The sequence below is a fragment of the Eucalyptus grandis genome, chromosome 10 (assembly GCF_016545825.1).
Source record: "Eucalyptus grandis isolate ANBG69807.140 chromosome 10, ASM1654582v1, whole genome shotgun sequence".
Taxonomy (NCBI): Eukaryota; Viridiplantae; Streptophyta; class Magnoliopsida; order Myrtales; family Myrtaceae; genus Eucalyptus; species Eucalyptus grandis.
In genome coordinates, this window is record NC_052621.1 from 18704949 (window position 1) to 18723841 (window position 18893).

The 18893-nt window shown below is 38.9% G+C and overlaps 4 protein-coding genes across 4 annotated transcripts; 1 reads left to right on the top strand and 3 right to left on the bottom strand.

Moving 5' to 3' along the window:
• Positions 1-886: 886 nt before the first annotated feature.
• On the bottom strand, positions 887-4716 carry LOC104422130 (ATP-dependent Clp protease proteolytic subunit 3, chloroplastic). The gene is made up of 5 exons (XM_010034363.3): positions 4318-4716; positions 3840-3954; positions 1846-2021; positions 1429-1524; positions 887-1323 (listed from the first exon to the last, which is right to left on the bottom strand). The coding sequence occupies exons 1-5, from the start codon at positions 4627-4629 to the stop codon at positions 1030-1032; spliced, it is 993 nt and encodes a 330-aa protein (XP_010032665.2). The 5' UTR covers positions 4630-4716; the 3' UTR covers positions 887-1029.
• Positions 4717-6993: 2277 nt separating this feature from the next.
• LOC104422131 (putative E3 ubiquitin-protein ligase SINA-like 6) lies at positions 6994-9823 on the top strand. The gene is made up of 2 exons (XM_010034364.3): positions 6994-7468; positions 9056-9823. Exons 1-2 carry the CDS (start codon positions 6998-7000, stop codon positions 9713-9715), a joined length of 1131 nt encoding a protein of 376 aa, XP_010032666.2. The 5' UTR covers positions 6994-6997; the 3' UTR covers positions 9716-9823.
• A 2134-nt stretch (positions 9824-11957) lies between these two features.
• LOC104423697 (uncharacterized protein At3g50808-like) lies at positions 11958-12852 on the bottom strand. The gene is made up of 3 exons (XM_010036156.2): positions 12640-12852; positions 12222-12449; positions 11958-12113 (listed from the first exon to the last, which is right to left on the bottom strand). Exons 1-3 carry the CDS (start codon positions 12850-12852, stop codon positions 11958-11960), a joined length of 597 nt encoding a protein of 198 aa, XP_010034458.2.
• Positions 12853-15787: 2935 nt separating this feature from the next.
• LOC104423698 (beta-glucosidase 44) lies at positions 15788-18607 on the bottom strand. Its single transcript, XM_010036157.1, has 11 exons — positions 18373-18607; positions 18248-18306; positions 18041-18116; positions 17883-17954; positions 17706-17793; positions 17074-17326; positions 16868-16983; positions 16574-16791; positions 16463-16494; positions 16158-16260; positions 15788-16059 (listed from the first exon to the last, which is right to left on the bottom strand). The coding sequence occupies exons 1-11, from the start codon at positions 18605-18607 to the stop codon at positions 15788-15790; spliced, it is 1524 nt and encodes a 507-aa protein (XP_010034459.1).
• Positions 18608-18893: the final 286 nt, after the last annotated feature.

Here is an 18893-nt window from a genome sequence, read left to right on the forward strand (position 1 = left end):
CAGCTACAACAATGGTCGACAACTGAGCGAGGTCCAACGACTAAGCGAGGTTTGGTGACATTGCTAGTCTCATTAGGCCAAGGCAAGGTTCGATGAAGTCGCCGAAGCCTCACCAAACCTGGGTGAGGTCAAGCCTCACCATTGACCTCGCCCTAGCTTGGCGAGGCCAAGCCTCACCGACGGCCGGTGAAGAACTTGAGCAGATCTAGTGAGGCAAGCCTCGCCTAGCCACCAGTTAGCTTGCCAAACCTTGCCTAGTCAATGGCCGATGACCAACGATGAAGGGGAAGAAGAGAAAAGGAAAGAAAAGAAAGAAAATGGTTTGTCTCGATTCTAAAGTTCGCAAGAATAAAGAAACAACTTTTTTTTCTACTTTTTGATTATGTTACAAATCTATTCTCAAAAACAAATTTATCCTCGAAAACAAAAAAATTACCAAACAATTTTTTTTTTTATCTCGGATAATAATAATAGAGTCAGACAATGTTTCATACGTTAACAAATAGGCCCTTTAACATTTCCTCAGCTACATCCAACCCATTTCAACATAAGCAAAAGCATGAGTAAATTCAGACTAGGCTTGAAAGAAACCATAACTAGTTCGTAACGACTTATACAGTACCGTGCTCCGAGAAATAATGGGGAATAGGAATGACATAAGTAGTGTCGATGACACATGAACGCCGATACTGAGCAGCTACAAGTCTAGATAAATGCTGCATATATTGGAGTTAATTTAATTACGCTTCCAGAAATAGCCTTCAGAGAACACATTATTCATCCGCACCAGCCTATGTAAAAGAATTTTTTTGTAGGCGGTATGCAAACCTAAAAAAGCATTCTTCTTTGCTGCAGAAACTAAGTAGATTGATGGTGGCACCTATCCTCCTAGACAACTCAAAAAATGGAAATATATTTAAATCAACTTCTTTTTCCTCATCACAAACCTCAAGATTTGAGAGAAATCTAATTAGAATTTCTTCCAGAAGAAAACATTACAACTTGTTTCTAAGATAGCAGCTTAATTCCTTACACAGGTGTGGGTGCTTCATTCTCTTGTACTGTACCCCTATCATCATCATTTCCTTGTCCACCAGTAAATCCATTCTCTAAAATCTTGTGTTCTGAGGGTAAATTTTTCCTGGCTTTCCTGCTGCCTTCAATTTTCCACTGATCCCATACCCGTGTTTTTGGTGGAGGTGCTGAATCTGCAATTGGAGCAATCAGACCTGGTTTCCCATCATCGATGACTCCATCAACCAATCCATATTCCTTAGCTTCCCAAGCGTTCATGAAATTGTCCCGGTCTGTATCCAATTCAACCTGCACATAGAAAGAGGAAAGGAAAACAATAATGAACTCATGACCAATATCACAGGGGGCAAATACAAAGAAAATGCTAGTCCATATATCTTTTTCACATCCAACCTGCTCTTCAGGCTTCCCTGTGATTCTTGATAGTATTTTGTTAAGCTTAATTTTATGGTACACCATCTCTCTTATCCGAATTCCCATGTCTGTGGCCTGTAGTCATAATGAACCATATTAGAGGAAAAAGATTCCACTTCAGGCATCACGCTGTGCAAATAATCTGTGTCTCTCAACTAGAAAAGCCAGTCCAAATTCTAAACAAGCAGTGGAGAGAAGGGAAGATCTCGGCTATTGAATAAAGGTCCTACACTGCGAGTCCCTCTAATACATAGAGGAACCCAGGAACTTCTTACAAATTAGATCAAGTAAAATGGACTACAACAATGCAAGCAGGCCTCAAAAAGACGCCAACAACGCCAACAAGGGCTTTAGCCTATATGGGATGATGAAGAACAGGTCGAAAATCAAACGTACTTTGCCTCCAGCAGTTCCAAGTGGTTGATGGATCATCACTCGGGCATTTGGCATGCAGAATCTCTTGCCTTTTGAACCAGAAGCCAGAAGAAAAGCACCCATAGATGCGGCGAGCCCCAGGCAAATAGTTGAAACATCAGCTTTGCATAATTTCATTGCATCATATATTCCCATTCCTACATTGACAATCAAGTACAAGATAAAGCATTGAGAACGTTTTCAACTAGATTATAAAGCATATTAGACACAACCAATTGAAACACATAACAAAGCAATCTTAATTTGTTATCTGAAAAATGACACAAGAACATCTATTCTGCTACATCAACTGCCCCTTTTTCATTTGATTTGTCCTAATTATGTTCCACATGTTGTACTAGTCTTCTAGAAGGGACAATCCTACTTATAAATCAGACTGTCATCAAACTCCTTTATTTCATTGGCAAGCATCAAACTCCCCTATGATGATTAACTGACCCCTTCATATATAAAATGCTGAATAATACCTTCCATGTTGCAGTTTAAATCGTGGAGAAAGAAATGAGTTCTCACCATTCTAATGACAACTCCAGCATTACATTTTACTAGGAAAGATTTGCTATTCAAAGGCACCAAATAGAAGTGACTGTACTGCAACTCTGAAAAGGCACTTTGTCAGTCAATGTGCACTAGCAGCTTGCCTAATTTAGGGTCATGGCTATTTAAGTCCAGTGATGAAATGGCTTTTCCAATGTTTGTCTCAAAATGGAGGCAGGCTAATAATTTGAACAGGTAATCTATTTCCACAACCCTGAGGGGCACAGCTATTCCAACCTGGAGGAAATAGCTAAACCATGTCTGTGTTTGAATGACCTCAATTATTCACAGCATGAATATAGTTCCTTAAGATCATATATGAGTTTGTGTATTTGCCCACTCATTTAGCACAACAGCTCCCCCGTGCAACAGCATTGTTTATAATGTCTCCATGTATCCATTCAGCACTTGATTTTTTTTCTCTTTTTTGCTTTCTTCTGTTTTCAGTAACAATCCAGCATTTGAATTGCATCACTGCTGCACCTTTACTACTAATGATGCCTTGAACCAGGTGTCAAGTGAGCTCAAACCACTCTGCCACTGAAGCTCCACACCACTGATGCTTCTTTCTGCCTGTCAAGCGCTCAACTCACTTCACACTTCCACCTCCAACCGACATCAACATCAATTCCTTGTCCTACTTTCTTCCTGGTTTACTCAATTTTACCCTTGTAGAGCACCCAAATAATTTCAAAAAACAACTAGAGGAAGATGCCATTTATACAGTTTACTAGAGCAATAATTCAAATTTTGTTGAATTTTTTAGGCTTTCAAACTGGAGATTCCCGTTACAACACCCCCCAAAAAAAATAAAAATAAATAAATAAATAAAATCTGGAGACAAGAATTTATATGGTTCTTAGATAGCATTTTATGTATGTGATTTTGCACTACTATGGTGATGGTGATTATTGCATGGACAAGTGATCGCAAATGGCAGCAAAATCCATTGCACAATTCCTGTTTGAAATAAGTTTCAACACAAATAGTGTACTAACTCAAGCATGCTAGAACTACAATGGTAATTTTGTTCAATGCAGCACTATTCCTAGATCATTCCACAATCTATGAATCTTAAACTACTGAGAGGAGTATAATTACATATCATCTATCCATTTACTGAACCAAAGTATGGATCAATTTTTCAATTCCTACTACTACTCTACAGTCTATCGCGATTCTTCATTATAGCCACTCCATTCTTATCGCCTTTTATCCCGCAAAACCACCTGTAAGAGTGACCATCACATTACAAGCCTACAACTCAGATAAGCAGCCTCCAAACTGTTCACAAACCATCACATGAAAAGCCTTTTCATATGCCCATTGAAGAAACTACTACTCTACAAGCACCAGCAAATAGCGAACAAGAAAAATGCTTCTTTTAACAGCATTAAGCTCCACACTCTCAAACTCACCGGCGGTAACAGAGCCACCGGGGGAGTTGATAAATAAGTTGATGTCCTTGGTGGGATCCTCAGCATCCAGAAACAAGAGCTGGCTTATTATGAAATCCGCCGTCACGTCATCAACCTGTCAAAAGACATTCACAACAACCTCAGATTTCCATCTCCAAAACGCTCTCAAAAAGTAATCTTTTAGACCGCCTTGTTATGGGCGCTCTCGAGATGTTCGAATCGAAGTAGTTCTTAAGCTTGTTCCCCACGCTAGTTTCAAACATTTCAGTCTTCCGCGACATGGCATCGCCATTCCCAACAACCCATCAATTAAGTCCTCCATAACCCGAAAAAAGCTCGAAGCTCGTGCTCTTCCAGCAGCAAACAACAATCATAAACAATCCCAACTAATGCAACTACAAAGCCTAATGCAGAAATTATAGACAACAATCAATCAATTCGACGACGGAGAGAGAGAGAGAGAGAGAGAGAGAGAGACCTGGGAACCCAAGAAGATGATCCTCTGGCGGAGAAGCATGTTGGTGGTGTCGAGCTCCTCGAACCTGGGCAACCGCGGGGCCGTCGGAGAGACGGACGAGATGGAGAAGCCGCCGGCGCCGCTGACGTCCCAACTGCTCGACAGCGTCCGCCTGGCCGCCGACAAAGAGCTGCTGCCCTGCACCGCTCTGACGACTGCACATCTTCGGCTTCTCCGGCGACCGCCGGCGGCACAACCGGCGTCGCCGCCGAAACCAGGGATTGGCACTTGAAGCCTCGTCCGCGAGATGGGGCACGCCAAAGCCCCCTCCATCGATTCACTCCGCCGTACGAATCGCCTCTCTCTCTCTCTCTCTTCCCTCTCTCTAGGCCCTTCGAGTTCTTTTCATATTCCAATTGCGAAAACTTTCAGATAGACTTCAGTTCGACCAAGGGGACAACACGAGCCGGTCCAACTCCAACCTAAGCCTAACCTCGAACCGATCTGTTTGAGTTGGGCCAGAAAGTGCGGTTTGATTTGGTTCGGTTCGGTAGGACATTTTGGTCAATGGTGTGTCTGAACCGGGGCATCAATCTATCTCCTTTTTTTTCTTTTTTCTTTTTTTTGGTCGAAAATGGGTGATTTCTTTCATTCATTCATATGAAAATTAAAAGACAAAGGTAAATAAACTTCGGAACATAGAATATCCCTAAGAAGCAGGGGATGGTAACACATCCAATTGAGGGGGAGTTTTTTGGTTCGATGTGCTTTTGCTAACCAATTGGCAGCTCAGTTTCCTTCCTGAGGGTAATGAGTTATCTTTGCTTGGCTGAATTGGGCTAGAATGCTTTTTCCTTCCTGGACTAGATTCCTCACTTCCCAAGACGCATCTTCACGTCCCAATAAGCTCTCCACTACAGTCAAGTTGTCACTCTCACATACGTAATGTACCGTTTCCTTCTGACTTCCCCACACGTGAGTCTCTTTTCGAAAACCATATGCCTATTCCCGATTCTGTCATTTGTTTTGGTTGTTAGAAAAAGCTCATTTTACTTCAATTAAATAAAGTAGAAGAACAATCCATGTGGGCTTTTGGACAAATAACATCCAAAAGAGGTTGAGGGAGGCTTCAAATTCAGCTTGGAGGAAGGGACTTGAAAGTAGAGCTTTATCACGCATTTGTTAACGCTTACGTTTTAGAACAATTTTTTATCAAAATAATTCTCTTTTGATTTTATTCCTGGAACAATTTCTAAACATTTTAAACCGTTTAATAATTGTCCAAAATTTTAATTCCCGAAATAGAATTGCGTTTAATACCGTTCTCAAAATTTCTACTTCAAATCATTTTCTTTTAATTTTTAAATAATTTTATTTTTTTCCTTTTTTTATTTTTTTTCTTTTCTTTTTTTTTCTTTCTTCTTCTTCTTCTTCTTCTTGATTGCTTGGTCGCCGGCCTTGGGATGACCGGTGATCGGCCAAAGGAGGGTCGGCAACCTCACCAAAGCGTCGCTAGCCCTTAGTGAGGGCGTGCCTCGTTGACTAAGTCTCACCGGTAGTTGGGCGAGGCTCGGCGGAGCCTCATTGGGCTAGGTAAACCTTGCGTGGTCAAGCGAGCCTCGTTGATGGCCGAGGGAGGCCCGCCATGCCAAACCGGTCACCGGTGATTGGCGGCGGCGGCGATTGAAGAAGAAGAGAGAGGGAAGAAGAACAAGAAGAAACAATAAAAAAAAAAAAAAGTTGACTTGATTCTAGAATTATTTCAAGGAATATAGAATCAATTTTTTTTTCTTACTTATAGATTCTACTCCTAATTTATTCCTGGGAGTAAAAAACTTATTAAATGGATTTCTATTCTAAATCTACTCTCAAAACAAAATAACATAAATTTTCACTTTGCTAAACAGACCCTTAATGACTCATTCCGCGGCTTTTTTGAAGGCTTGGAGCAATAAGTCAAAGTGTAAAAGTGGTAAATTGGGGAGTAAGGCCCTACCCTCTTTGATGAGTATAGTGACATCCCACGCAACATGATCTACACACAAGCCTAGCTAAACTGAAGTAAGGCTGTCAAATTCTACGTTAGAACTCTATCTCTCGTCTTTTTCTCTCAATCACTCCCAAACCTCAAGCCCTCAATTACAACTAGGGTTTATCCATGAAGTGACCATTGTGCCTTAACTGCAGGGGCGAAACCTCCGATTAGCACACCAAAAGCATCTCTACACACTTCGGCAACCGCTCGTTGTTCCGACAACAAAAGAACCATCGACCCCATGGGTGGCGGAATCCAAATCGAGGGTAAGACACATTTTCTCTTAGAAGCACCATCATTTAAGGCCAAAATTAAATTCTCTAGATGTGCCCTAAAAAGTAATGATAAAAAGTTGTCTCAAATATGACAAATAGATAATTTATCCGATTAGAAATTAATCTTAATTATCTGAATCGAGATTTCGACCCAAAAACCAAAAAGAATCAAGATCATTACTAAATGCCAACAAAAATTATATAAACCATTCGAAACTTTTTTATGTAAAATCCAACGAGTAGCACAATAGACCGATTTTGACGCAACCAAAAAAATAATAAAGTACACTAATATAATCAATTTTAAGACAATGTCCTAAAAAAATTAAAGTTTGACTAATATAAAATGAAACGAAATCGTAAAACGACAAGTAGTTGTAACTTGTGTGCAATGGAAGCCTCGCGCGTTGGCGTAACAAATTGGAAGGGAGATAGACGGGCCAGGACAAGCAATGGTGAAATTCTCAGTGGACGGGAAGACGATGACCATGCGCCCAGCAGCTCCGTGCTTGGCAGGAGGCGCCGTTCGCCTTCTTCCGGCCATCAATCCGAACAAGGAGAAGGTAGCCGAAGCCGACGCCGACTCGCCGAGGAAGGAGAAGAGGGAGGCGGAGAAGAAGAGGAAGACCGGGGTTCAGACAGCGAACGGAGAGACGAATTGAAACCGAGCGATGACGAATTGGAAGAGCAGGATCGAGACCCATCGGAGTTTGCGGAACGGTACGGGGACGAGTACTCGTCCGATCGTAGTGGGTCCCCTCCATGTGGCCGGACGGATGGGTCGTTCAAAGTCACTGTCACGGACCCAGATGTGTTTGACTGCGCCGTCTGTCTCGAGCCTTTGACGATCCCGGTTTTCCAGGTTCGAATTTGTTCTCACCAGGGTTTCGTTTCTTTGGTGGTTGCTTGTCGGTGATTCGATTGTGGTTGGTGCTGGGCATGAATTGAATGCGTGAGAGGAGAATTGCAGAATTTGGGTGAGAAGCTCGCATCTTTGTGATGAATTTCGAGTCTTTGATGCCTTGTTGGGGGTTGAGAGTGAAATTGTGCTGCTTGATTAGTAGTAGTCTCTGTATGTAAATTGAAGGCAGAGTAAGGTCTCTGTTGGGGTGCCCTCTTTTGCTTCATTTCTGGTTGAAATATGTTTTCTTCTCGGCCTCAATCAATTCGATTTCGGTAACTTGATCGTTGACAAAACCCGTGTGGTCGGCCTGAGACATGACCAGATTGTGCCAGCATCTCAGGGTTGTGCTGGTAGTAGTAAACCTTACTGAGATATGTTGAATCAGTGTTAACATTTTTGGTCGAGTTGTGTTAGAATTGTCACTATCGCAAGTGCTTTTTGGTGTCCTCAAGGGATTCCAAAGTTGGAAGTCGGCGTCGTGATTAATGTAGAATTCTGGGCGCAAATGGTAACAAGCTAGTGATTTGGATGAAATTAGGCAATCAATCCTTAGGGTCTTAATGAAACGGAGTGGATATTCTTTAACCCATATGTAGCTGAGAGCTGGTTGACTTGGATTTATGTCATGTGAAACGCATTCCTCTTTTGGTGCCGTCTTTTGAACCCTTCCACGTGGGAAGTGGAGGAAAGTTGGTTCACATAAAAGTTAAAACACATTTGGGATCACCGATCATGAAATGTCTGCATCTTTTAAAATCACTGACCATGAAATGTCTGCATCAGTGTTAAACCGATGATGTTAGCCAAATCAAAACCACCAATTAGCCATGCTAAAGCTTGCTCTTGTTGGTGACTCTTTTGGCCCTTCTCTCCGATATGTAATTAGTTCCAACAAGGATGTCTGGACATGATGGAAGCGTCTTTTTAGTTTTGTATGATTTTGTTTGGAGTAGGAGAGCCCCTGAAATTCATGTTCAAAGCAAGAATATCTCACTAGATGGGGACTTTCACGGTTTAGTTTTGCCCCCCAGATCATCTTTCTGCCAACAGATATTTTTTCTGAAAAGTCTTTCGTCTCCAATCACTAAGCCTCACAGGAAACTTAATTCTTGATCAAAGAGAATTGAAGAAGGGTGTGCTACTCTCACTGACCTCAGTGTTTTCAGCAAAATAACAGGGTTTCATTATCGAGTTGTCTGGTTGGTTCACCAGCCTTGTTGTATGGATAATCTCTTGTCAGCATTAAACTTAAAATTGTCTCTTTGTTGGGAGCATTTATGATGTTCTGGTGTTGTCAAACGTTAAGGAAGACTGAACATCGTGTAAATTATAGCAGTGGTAGGTTTTAATTTTTTATTTATTTCATGGCTCTTATTTTAGCTTGTGCCACTTAATCTCATGTTAGTATTGTCATGAATAAATTCCATGTAGATGTACAACGTTTTTCAAAATAAGATTTTGTATATACTGAATAAAGTGGCGTTCTTTGTGATAGTTGCTGTTATGTCTGGACTGATAATGCTTTGTCTTCGTATGGTGAAACAGTGTGAGAATGGGCACATAGCTTGCTCTTCCTGCTGCAGAAAGATAAGCAACAAATGCCCGTCCTGCTCTATGCCTATTGGCTACAACAGATGCCGCGCCATGGAGAAAGTCCTGGAGTCTGTCCAGATGGCATGTCGAAATGCAAAGTTTGGCTGCCATCAGAAGTTTGGTTACCACATGAAAAATGACCATGAGAAGACGTGTTTGTTCGCGCCTTGTTCGTGTCCCTTTTCCAGTTGCAGCTACGTTGGCTCATTTAGGATTTTAGTGAAGCACTTCAGCACCAAGCATGGGGCTTCTCCGACATCCTTCTGTTTCAACTTCAACACCTTTTTCTTGATGAATGTTGAGACGGAGGTCCGTTTGCTTAAAGAAGCAAGAGAAGATGTTCTCTTTGTCTTGAAAAACGAAACTGTCGACCTGGGCAACAAGATTAAGATCAGTTGCATTGGCCCCTTGCCAAAGGCGGCTTATTTGTACGACATAGTCGCAAAATCTCGAGAAAGCTCTCTCAAGCTTCACACTTGCACCAAGAGCTTTTCAGACTTTGAATATAATCCTAATTTGGAGCCTTACCTTTTGGTGCCAAGAGGGTTCTTCGATGATTTCTTGGGTCTCAAGTTGGAAGTGTGCATTTGGCGCAGCGGAGCAATAGATTAATGCAGTCGTGTTTACTTTTTCGTTACCATCAATTCGTCGATAGGAACTCTCACTGTACATAATCAACTGTGTTAATGTTATTTTACTTCAAATCCTTCACCCTCAAGACATTTTCCGGTTGCACAGATGAATTATATTCAGAAGAATGATTGACTGAATTAATTAGACTTTTTCACGGCTCGCTTCTTTAATTTGATAAAGAACAAACCCCAGAAGCAGAAAGACAAGAAGGTTGCTGCAAAGATGGAAGGAATGCAAGCCTCGTTTGACAAATTTTTTGGGTTGCTTTGGGAGATGCAATTACATCTCCAAAACTCTCTAAGCCTTTAGCTCAATTTAGGTCCAGAGATATTTTTGGAATATTGCATTTCCGAAATGCAAATGGACTTTTTTTTTCTCATCTGACATTTCTCCCGCTCAACTTCATAATTCTAGAAATATCTTCGAAACCCCTAACTTTGGCTTGCACACGAACAGGCAACCGGCGAGCGGCCAATTTGGCTCGTCAATGTTAGCTGAGTTCTACTAGCAAATAGTTTAAGGTTTTCTATGAAAAAAAAATAAGCAAATTTTTTTTACAAAGTATTGAATAAAAGTACACCACGAGTGCCAAAACTTGATATGAGTATACATTTAAGCGCCACTTTTTTTGAAAATTGGACACTGAAGTGCCAACTTCGGCAAAGGTAATTGGAAATCTGATGTTATATTATTTTAAGAATAAATATAGTCTACATGGCTCGCCAGAGTTGTCCACTCAATGATTAATTGTTTTGTCTCCAAAATTGATTTTTAATATAAATATTTATTAAATAAAATTAAAAAAAAAAAAAACTAAACTTAATAAAACAAAAGGGTGCGGCAAAGCAGCACAGCCGTAGCAAGAAAACATCGTTTTGGGACAAGCTACCCACATCAGGGCCGCGTTGATAATTTTTTTTAAAAAGAATTGCCATTCCAATAAAAAATCTCGTTGGAAAAAGCCACATTTATTATAGTGCCACAAGAGTACACGGACATGCACGCATGTATCATCTACCTCTTGTTCTGGAATCTGAGTGAAGTCGCATTTTGGCGAGCAGGATCTTCAGGAAATGGTAACGACTGAAATGGAACCCGGTCGAAAAACTTCGAGTGAGATTCGAGTTCTTCAAGCTAGGCGGCCCGCCGAGACCTGCGCTTTCCCTCCTCAAGTGTGTGGATTTTGTGGTGGATGAGGACGGTGGGTGGCGACGGAGGTGTCACGATGGAGATGATGAAGAAGCTTCGAGAAGGAAGGTGTGCCCTCCTCATCGTGTGCCCTCTTTCAAGGCGGAGCTCATTAATGGCAGGTGGCATGAATCGGCAATAATCGATGGCAGACTTTAAGGTGGCTGGGAGAAAGAAAGCGAGAGAGAAAAGCCTTCCCCCAGATTCCTATGGAGTTCTCCCCTCTGCTCCTTTTTAACTTCAAAAACCCCTGAAGAGTAAAAGAGAGTCTTGTTTCTTGTCCTTTCGTGCCGCCACCCCCCTCCCAAGATGGAATAACCTTGGCTTTATGTAAGGCTTGGTGTGATTGTGCTAAGTAGCACGATCTTGAGAGTGTGGTACTCTGAATGATTGATCAGCTCCTAACGCTTCATGAATTGGAACCTTTTTAAATGAGATCCGGGATTTCTAAATTTCATCGTTCCTAAATCAAAATTTCTAAAGAAAAGATAAGAAATTAACGGAATAATAATAATAATTTTCTTTTCTTTTCTTTTTGAAAATTTTAAATCTAAAGGGTTAATTCGCATGCCTAAGGTTAAATTGACATTTATTATGCAATTGAGATACTAATGACACTACTCTAATTTTTTGTCAAGAAGCAAAGCTCACTATAACCGAAAATTCGAACTTTGAATTTTCTAACTTAAACCGTCGAGAAAATTCAGATGTCAAAAGTGCTTCCACATAAGACAAGAAAAATATATCATTGTTGCATTGCATTACTATACTTCAAACGGGAGTAAAGAACAATAGAGTTTATTTCCCGAAATACATGGCCAATCAAGAGGGTGCTAATGGCGCTCCTATTATCTCCTACCAAAAAAAAAAAAAAAAAAAAAAGGGAGAGAAAAATTACGAAAATCCTAGTAGTTTTGATGTGCTTAAGAATGTACCGCTAAAGCTAAAAGAAAAATTAACCATATGTACCCAAACCAATTAGCCTATTCCCAGTATTCACGAAATCAACCAAATTACCAATGTTCGTATCAATCTAATGAAATGGAGCTCTTTGCGGTTCTTCCTGCTTTCTTGCTCGTTTCCTGAATGAGTGAACATCACGAGCATTCTCCTCCAACGTTGTCTCTAGATTCCTCTTTGCTTTCTCATCCATATTTCCACTTCCATTCATCTTCAACGCCGCTTCAACCTACCCAAAAAACACAATGACTCATACGTGAGATAACGTTCTTTGAAATCGCGGAACATTCAGAAACACGGTTTATTCAAAAAGACATGCCCGATCATAATTCATCACCTTGCATTCCACTGAGCAATACTTGGCGCTCGGCGACTTGAGCACGTACCGGCAGGATTCACACTCCGCGGCACCATTCTTGCAGCGGGAGCGAGATATTCCAGTTCCCTTTTTGTATACGAAGGCGACGAGCCACCCGTTGAAACTGTACGGGCAGATACCAGAAATATCCCACAGCGATTTCAAGTCCTCCATTCTGAAAGAGGCCGCGTGTGAAGCTTTATATGCCTGAGAAGATCAAAACCCATAAACAAAATTTGATAAAAAAAAGGAAAGAATTCAATACGAGGAAAAGAAACCCTAGTTTCCCGATTTCCTGATGATACAGTATTATATAGCAGAGCTTCACGACACACTGATGAATAAAATGCCCTTATTAAGTACAGAGATGTAGACAATTCTAAATGGATATTGTTACCGTTAAGATCTCGTGTTTGGAGCAATCGTGTTGCTGCTTGCAATCTTTGCAGAAAGCGAGCGTGCAGACTCTGCAGTAGTAATTGCGCTCTTTGGAGTGATGAGTCTCGCACGAGCTGAAGAACTTGGCGCCCGCGATCGGCCTCAACCACCGCGGAACGACCTTCTCCTGATCATCTCCTGACAAGATCATCATCGTATCGGTCACAGTCATTGTCCAGGCTCGCTTCTTTAATTTGATGGAGAACGAAACCCCAGAAGAAGAAAGACAGAAGAGGCGGCGAAGATGTAATGAAACTGAGAGAGAGAGAGGAAACAAGAGAGACTTTCTCAGAACTCTAGAGCAAGCGAGGGTGAATTAAGGAACTAGTTGGGTTGAAGTGTATATACGATAAACAAAATTAAAAAGATATCTGGAAAAAAAAGGGAAAAAAATTTGATTGGAGGAATGGAGAGGACGAGGATTAGCAAGAAATAGGAAATAAAATAAAATATTTAGATAGATCAAGATTTTCTGCGCGTGGTGTGATAAATGCGAGAAGTGGATTTAATTTAGGAAATTGCACTTCGAAGCCAAACTTAATATATTTGCGTATAATTCGTAATAATTCCAATTGGTGACGTTGGGTTAGTTAGCTACCGTTGCTAGCTGGAGATGATATGAAGACGATCATCTCCATTAATGTGATAACAATAGCATTTCAACAACGTTAAAAAGGGGGAAAAAAAGTTTACATTTCTCAAACGGGTTTCTTTGATTTTAAATTGTACTAACTGAATTTTTGTTTTTAAAACAAGGTAAATAAATTTTGGCAAAAAAATCTGTGACTATCTTTTATTCGTCAATCTGAGAAATTATCGACTTTATTACCTTTACGTATGTCCCACTGCACTGCCTCATTTCATATTGATGAGTCTTTGTTTTTTGTTTTTTTTTTTTTTTTTTTTGGTGAATTGATGAATCTTTGTTATTGACCATTAGAAGCAAAAAAAATCATATTATGAATTGATGTTAGCATACTTTTGCCTCGAGCTTAAATGTGATTTATTTGTTTATACTTGCATTAGTAAATTTGTCACATCAGTTTGTTAAAAAGCAAAAAAAATTAATCATTTTTTCCGCCCCTTATGTTACTCAGATCTATAGTACATACATTTATTTATTAAATCTATTTATATCTATCTTAGTATGTGTGCATAAAAACCGGGTAAGGAACATGCTTATTTTTCTGATTTAAGTTAAACATTCCCTTGGCCATATAAAAATAGGAATTATAAGAGTAATCAACCTTAATTTATCCTTCATACTAAAAAGAGTTCAACAGAATTCCAAGTGTTCTCGGAAGCATTAGTTAATGGAAAACTGCTGGAAATTTTTATCAAAAAAGGAGAAAAAGAAAAAGAAAAGGAAAACTATTGGAACGAGGATTCTAGCTTGGTATTATTTGTGCTATCTTTTGAATTTTTGACGATAGACTTGACGATGTGAATTTAGAAAACTTTTGCTTCAAGTCAAGTAACTAATCTTCTTTCTAATGTCGCAACAGATTGATATCCAATGATGACATCGTAAATGTAAAAACGATTACTATTATGTCCCTATGTATTACAACATGGGTATTATTTTAAATATTTACACGGGCAGTGTTTTCAGTAAACATTCTGTAGATAAACAATTCCTTGGTAAAAAGTTAATAATCGTTCTCAATTTTCTTGAGCCTTTCTTCTTTTTCTTTTTTTTTGGTTGAATAATATTGTTGAGTTGGCAAGAACACTCCTCGAAGTTATACTTGCTTAAAAAGATATATAAATGGACAAGCGTGACACATCAACTAAAATACATCTAGATCACCAGATCTAATGAGATGCTTATGATTCCATCATTTTCGATATTCAAAATGCATTTTAGTATTTTCAATAATGACGCTTATCTAATAATTTACAGTTAAATAAAAGGCGGCACACTATTGCAAATTCAAATCCTGCTCTTGCTCCATTCATTCGGCTTCTTCTTGAGGGCACTGCATGACATTAAACTTAAAGTGAACATCTATTTAATTCAATGTGAACCATTAGAAAAGTCTACGTTTAAAATATTTATTGTGTCGAAAAAAAGACAGAGAGAGCCTCAATGGCTTGCCGAAATTTAAATCGTCCAGCCCAAAATTCTTGCTACCGGATTTATTTTATGGGGCGCTTAGAAGAGTCATAGTGCCAAAAATCATGTGAATCTATATATTTAAGGGCTTAATTAAAAAAAAAAAAAGGCATGAATTTATATTCAGACAACCAAAGATGTACGAAATTCTTAATTATTTGGGGTTCCTCATTATTTATTTTCTCTCCTTTTCCATTGAAACAAACGAGTTCTTCGTTCAGAAGGCCAAAAGAGCAAACACTGCATTTGAGTCGCGAGAAATAGGATCGTTTTGCATTGCGCTATTAGTTAGGTCAAAAGCCACGTCAACTTGTTTAGATGAAAACCCAGCGATGGATATTATTGTTCCTCAAGTAAAAATTTGAGCATTTTACGGGGGTCACTTGAAAAGTGATAGATATTTTTGTTGATGCATTTTTGCTGCGATTTGGCCTATATTTAAGGAAAAAGTTCGGATATTCGTTTCATATTAGGTTTCCCAGAATACCCGGTGTGCAAAATTGGACTCGGTCACGGAATCAGGAGAAGAAAAACAGAAAAAAGGAAAGACGGCAATCTTGATATTTTCACATATTTTATGTTTATTTATTAATTATTCACATCTTTTCTTTTTCAATTGGCATCTCCTTTTCTGAATTCAAGAAACTATAGATTTGTCAAATCTCTGAGATCCCCCAACCGATCGAATCCAATCCGGAGAGGAATATTTGAATGACTCTACTAGGGAAGGTATTAGTCCATATTAGAGTGATATATCGCAATCAAACTTGGCGATTTATATCCATATCAGAGTGATCACTTGAGATGGTGAATTGGAACAGAATTAGAAGAAAAGAACTTCATTTATTGAAGAGTTTAGGCTAAAAAGGCTCTTGCCCGGTTCAACCGGCTCTGAAGCAAAAATAATTCAGAAAAGCTATTGAGAAGCTACTTATGGAAAATCGAAACGTCTGGCCATGAGCCAAGAAATGGGAAGATAACTAGCAAATGCTTAGTTCTTTTCTAGTAATTGCTTGAACCAATAGGCAGACATCTTCGGGTGTCTGGAGAGGTCATTGAAGTCCATGTAAACGATGCCGAACCTAGCGGTATAGCCCAACAGCCACTCAAAGTTGTCAAGCAGCGACCAAGCGAAGTAGCCATTCACATTCGCTCCATTATCGATGGCTGCCTTCAACTCTTGTAGATAGCTCCTGTAGTAATTTATTCTCGTACTGTCATGCAATCCCTCAAGATAAGTGACATTACCTGGGTCGTCCATTCCTACATAAGTAGAAACAAAGTTATGATATGCCTAAAAAAAAACCTTAAAAAGATGCTAAACACGATTAGTAGTGACAGGAAATATCATTTTCCAATACCATTTTCGGAGAGAAACATATATGGATTTCCGTAGTTCTCTTTTACATATGTAACGGCCTTGTTGACACCCCATGGCACTATATAAAGCCAACCAGAATTTGCCTGCATATGTTTGATATTCCAAGTAAAATTAAACCAACCAGCATAAACATATCAAAAGAATGTTTACAGTATACAGAGATGGAAATGAGAACCGACTCGGAAGCATAGTTTTTCTTTTAATGAATGTCAAAAGAATGTTTACAGCAATGACAGACTACAAATGTAGTTCTAAGCTATTGTTTTAGGAATTTAGAAGATTTACCCTTGGCCCAATCGGAACTCCGTTCTTTTCAACTGCAAATTCAAGCAAAAGAAAAATCATTTATGTGAATTAATAATTACAGAATTTTTTAGTTTAAAAGCTAGGTCTTACAGGCAAATCCAACATTCCAATCTGCCTGATAGCCCGGTGGAGAAGTTTCAGTCCAATTCGGGTTATACATGTAGTAAGATGTATAGTGGTTAACGCCAACGAAATCAAACCCGCCTTTCACAATGTTGACCTCTCTTTTAGTAAACTTCGGAAGCCTTTCACCAACTATGTTCTGCATCGTTTTCGGATATTCTCCGTAGACTAAAGGGTGTAGAAACCTGTCATGAAATCCATGTTAGAGGAAGCACATAATCATTATTTCAATCGATTATTTAAATTAGTGTAGTTTCCTACCAGCCAATATGAAAATCTCTTGCTCTTTGAGCAGCATAATTATCCTCCAGTGAACTTGTCAAAGGTTCGTACCAGACGAAATCCAACAAAATTCCGATTCTTCCCTGTTGTTTCGCCTGAACAAGAAGTTAGATGGTAGAGGACATGGATGTTTTTATTCAAATGAAAACTGAATGAGACTTAAAAGTTAAAATACTGATTCTTACCTGATATCTTTTGCGATATCTTTTGACGGCTGCTGCATGAGACAGTATCAAATGATGTGCTGCAATATAGGGCTCAGTGGCCGAATTGCCCGCCGTACAGTTTCCATACGGCTTGGAGCACCTATTAGGAGGATTCGAGCCGCTATCAAACCCAAGAGCTGCGATGACCCTTGGCTCATTAAAAGTCATCCAGTTTTTCACCCTATCACCAAATGTCTTGAAACAAAACTCAGCATAATCAGCAAAATCCTTCCTGCAACATTTGATTCAATGATATCAGTTTTTCACTTGAAACAAAACTCAGCATAATCAGCAAAATCCTTCCTGCAACATTTAGTTATGGCTTGGGAAAAAATATCTATCAAATATCAGATCTTATAAGTCAATTTTAAACCCAATTTCTCATAATTTTTTATAATTTTTTTTGGCTAACCATCATAATTAATAAGTTAAAATTAATAGTTCTCTATACTAAAAGAAGAAGCACAAGGTCTTCATACTTAATCGAATCATTTGCATTAAAATATTTAATTGGTAAAATTCGATACATAGCACATCAAATAATGCATTTGAGTAATTATGGTAAAAACTGCTAAATGTCATTTATCAAACAATTTAAAAACAAAACTTACACGACATTGATGCTAAGCAACCCCTCATATCTCAGCTGAAGAGCTAGAGGCATATCGTAGTGATATAGATTTGCATAAGGAGTTATTCCTAATAATAAAATGAAAAAATTAGACCTTCAAACAGTAAAAACTAAAAAAAAATTATTTCATAAAATCATAAGACTAACTAATCTTTACCTTTAGCTATCAAGGCATCGATTAACCTGTTATAATAGTTCACTCCCCTCCAATTTACATACCCTGTGCCATCTACATAGCAAAATCAAATCCAATAAACATATGACGATAATGATTGCAATAGATGATATTCATGATAGGTTAAAATCATTGATTACTCGGAAATATCCTTGACCATGAGATTGAAAATCGATATGCATCGAAATTCAACTTGTGCATCAAATCAATATCTTCCTGCATTAAAAAAAAAAAAAAACAATATTTCATAAATTTCTATCGACAAGATTTCATCAAATTGCAATCAAACGATTTTATAACGATCACAATATAACTAGACAAACTTCTGTAATTTCAAGAAATAATACCTTGTATTTATGATACTGATCAACCGCCATCTCTCCAGAATCCAATTCCTTAATATTTCCTGTCCACGAACGAATGAATCAATGAATGACAAAGAATACAATAATTAAAGTAAAAGAAAACACACCTGGAACTTGAACGAAAGCATCCCAAATGCTAGGTCCTCTGCCATCTCCACTAGCCATGCCTTCAACCTGATAAGCAGATGTGGCCGTACCAAATAGAAAGCCTTTGGGAAAACTCGCTCTACTCAAGCCTCCCATATCAAACTTCACCTCTGATTTCACGTCTGAAGATTGTACGTTGCCATTGTGCATACACAAAACAAGAAAAAGAACCAACACCACAGTTGAGTCTCTCATGATTACTGAACGCCTTGATGATCTTGAAACGGATAACTCAGTATATAAATAAGGAGAGGAGACTGATTTTTTCTAGAAAGATCTAATCTTATCCAAAATGATTTGACCTTATCCAAAAAGATTGAAATAACTGTGAGATTGAGTGAATCTTTTTGTAACCGTATAATCTATATATTTTAATTTTTTTTTTTTTAGAGTAGCTAATTGTTTGTTTAAAATAAAGAGGAGCATATTTATTTTTACATCTGATTGAAAAGTCTCAGAGGGTGTCAAAAAGAAAAATAGA

What these genes read in the sequence shown, in the direction of transcription:
- LOC104423698 (XM_010036157.1), bottom strand. Translation starts at nt 18,607, where the DNA reads ATGAGAGACTCAACTGTGGTGTTGGTTCTTTTTCTTGTTTTGTGTATG. An exon ending in CGATGCCTTGATAGCTAAAG is followed by an intron (nt 17,794 to 17,882) that starts GTAAAGATTAGT and finishes TTTTATTATTAG; the next exon opens with GAATAACTCCTTATGCAAAT. An exon ending in GAGTTCCGATTGGGCCAAGG is followed by an intron (nt 16,261 to 16,462) that starts GTAAATCTTCTA and finishes AAACATATGCAG; the next exon opens with GCAAATTCTGGTTGGCTTTA.
- LOC104423697 (XM_010036156.2), bottom strand. Translation starts at nt 12,852, where the DNA reads ATGACTGTGACCGATACGATGATGATCTTGTCAGGAGATGATCAGGAG. An exon ending in CCAAACACGAGATCTTAACG is followed by an intron (nt 12,450 to 12,639) that starts GTAACAATATCC and finishes TGATCTTCTCAG; the next exon opens with GCATATAAAGCTTCACACGC. An exon ending in ATTGCTCAGTGGAATGCAAG is followed by an intron (nt 12,114 to 12,221) that starts GTGATGAATTAT and finishes TTTTTTGGGTAG; the next exon opens with GTTGAAGCGGCGTTGAAGAT.
- LOC104422130 (XM_010034363.3), bottom strand. Translation starts at nt 4,629, where the DNA reads ATGGAGGGGGCTTTGGCGTGCCCCATCTCGCGGACGAGGCTTCAAGTG. An exon ending in TCATCTTCTTGGGTTCCCAG is followed by an intron (nt 3,955 to 4,317) that starts GTCTCTCTCTCT and finishes GTCTTTTGACAG; the next exon opens with GTTGATGACGTGACGGCGGA. An exon ending in TTGGAACTGCTGGAGGCAAA is followed by an intron (nt 1,525 to 1,845) that starts GTACGTTTGATT and finishes TTATGACTACAG; the next exon opens with GCCACAGACATGGGAATTCG.
- LOC104422131 (XM_010034364.3), top strand. Translation starts at nt 6,998, where the DNA reads ATGGAAGCCTCGCGCGTTGGCGTAACAAATTGGAAGGGAGATAGACGG. An exon ending in TGACGATCCCGGTTTTCCAG is followed by an intron (nt 7,469 to 9,055) that starts GTTCGAATTTGT and finishes ATGGTGAAACAG; the next exon opens with TGTGAGAATGGGCACATAGC.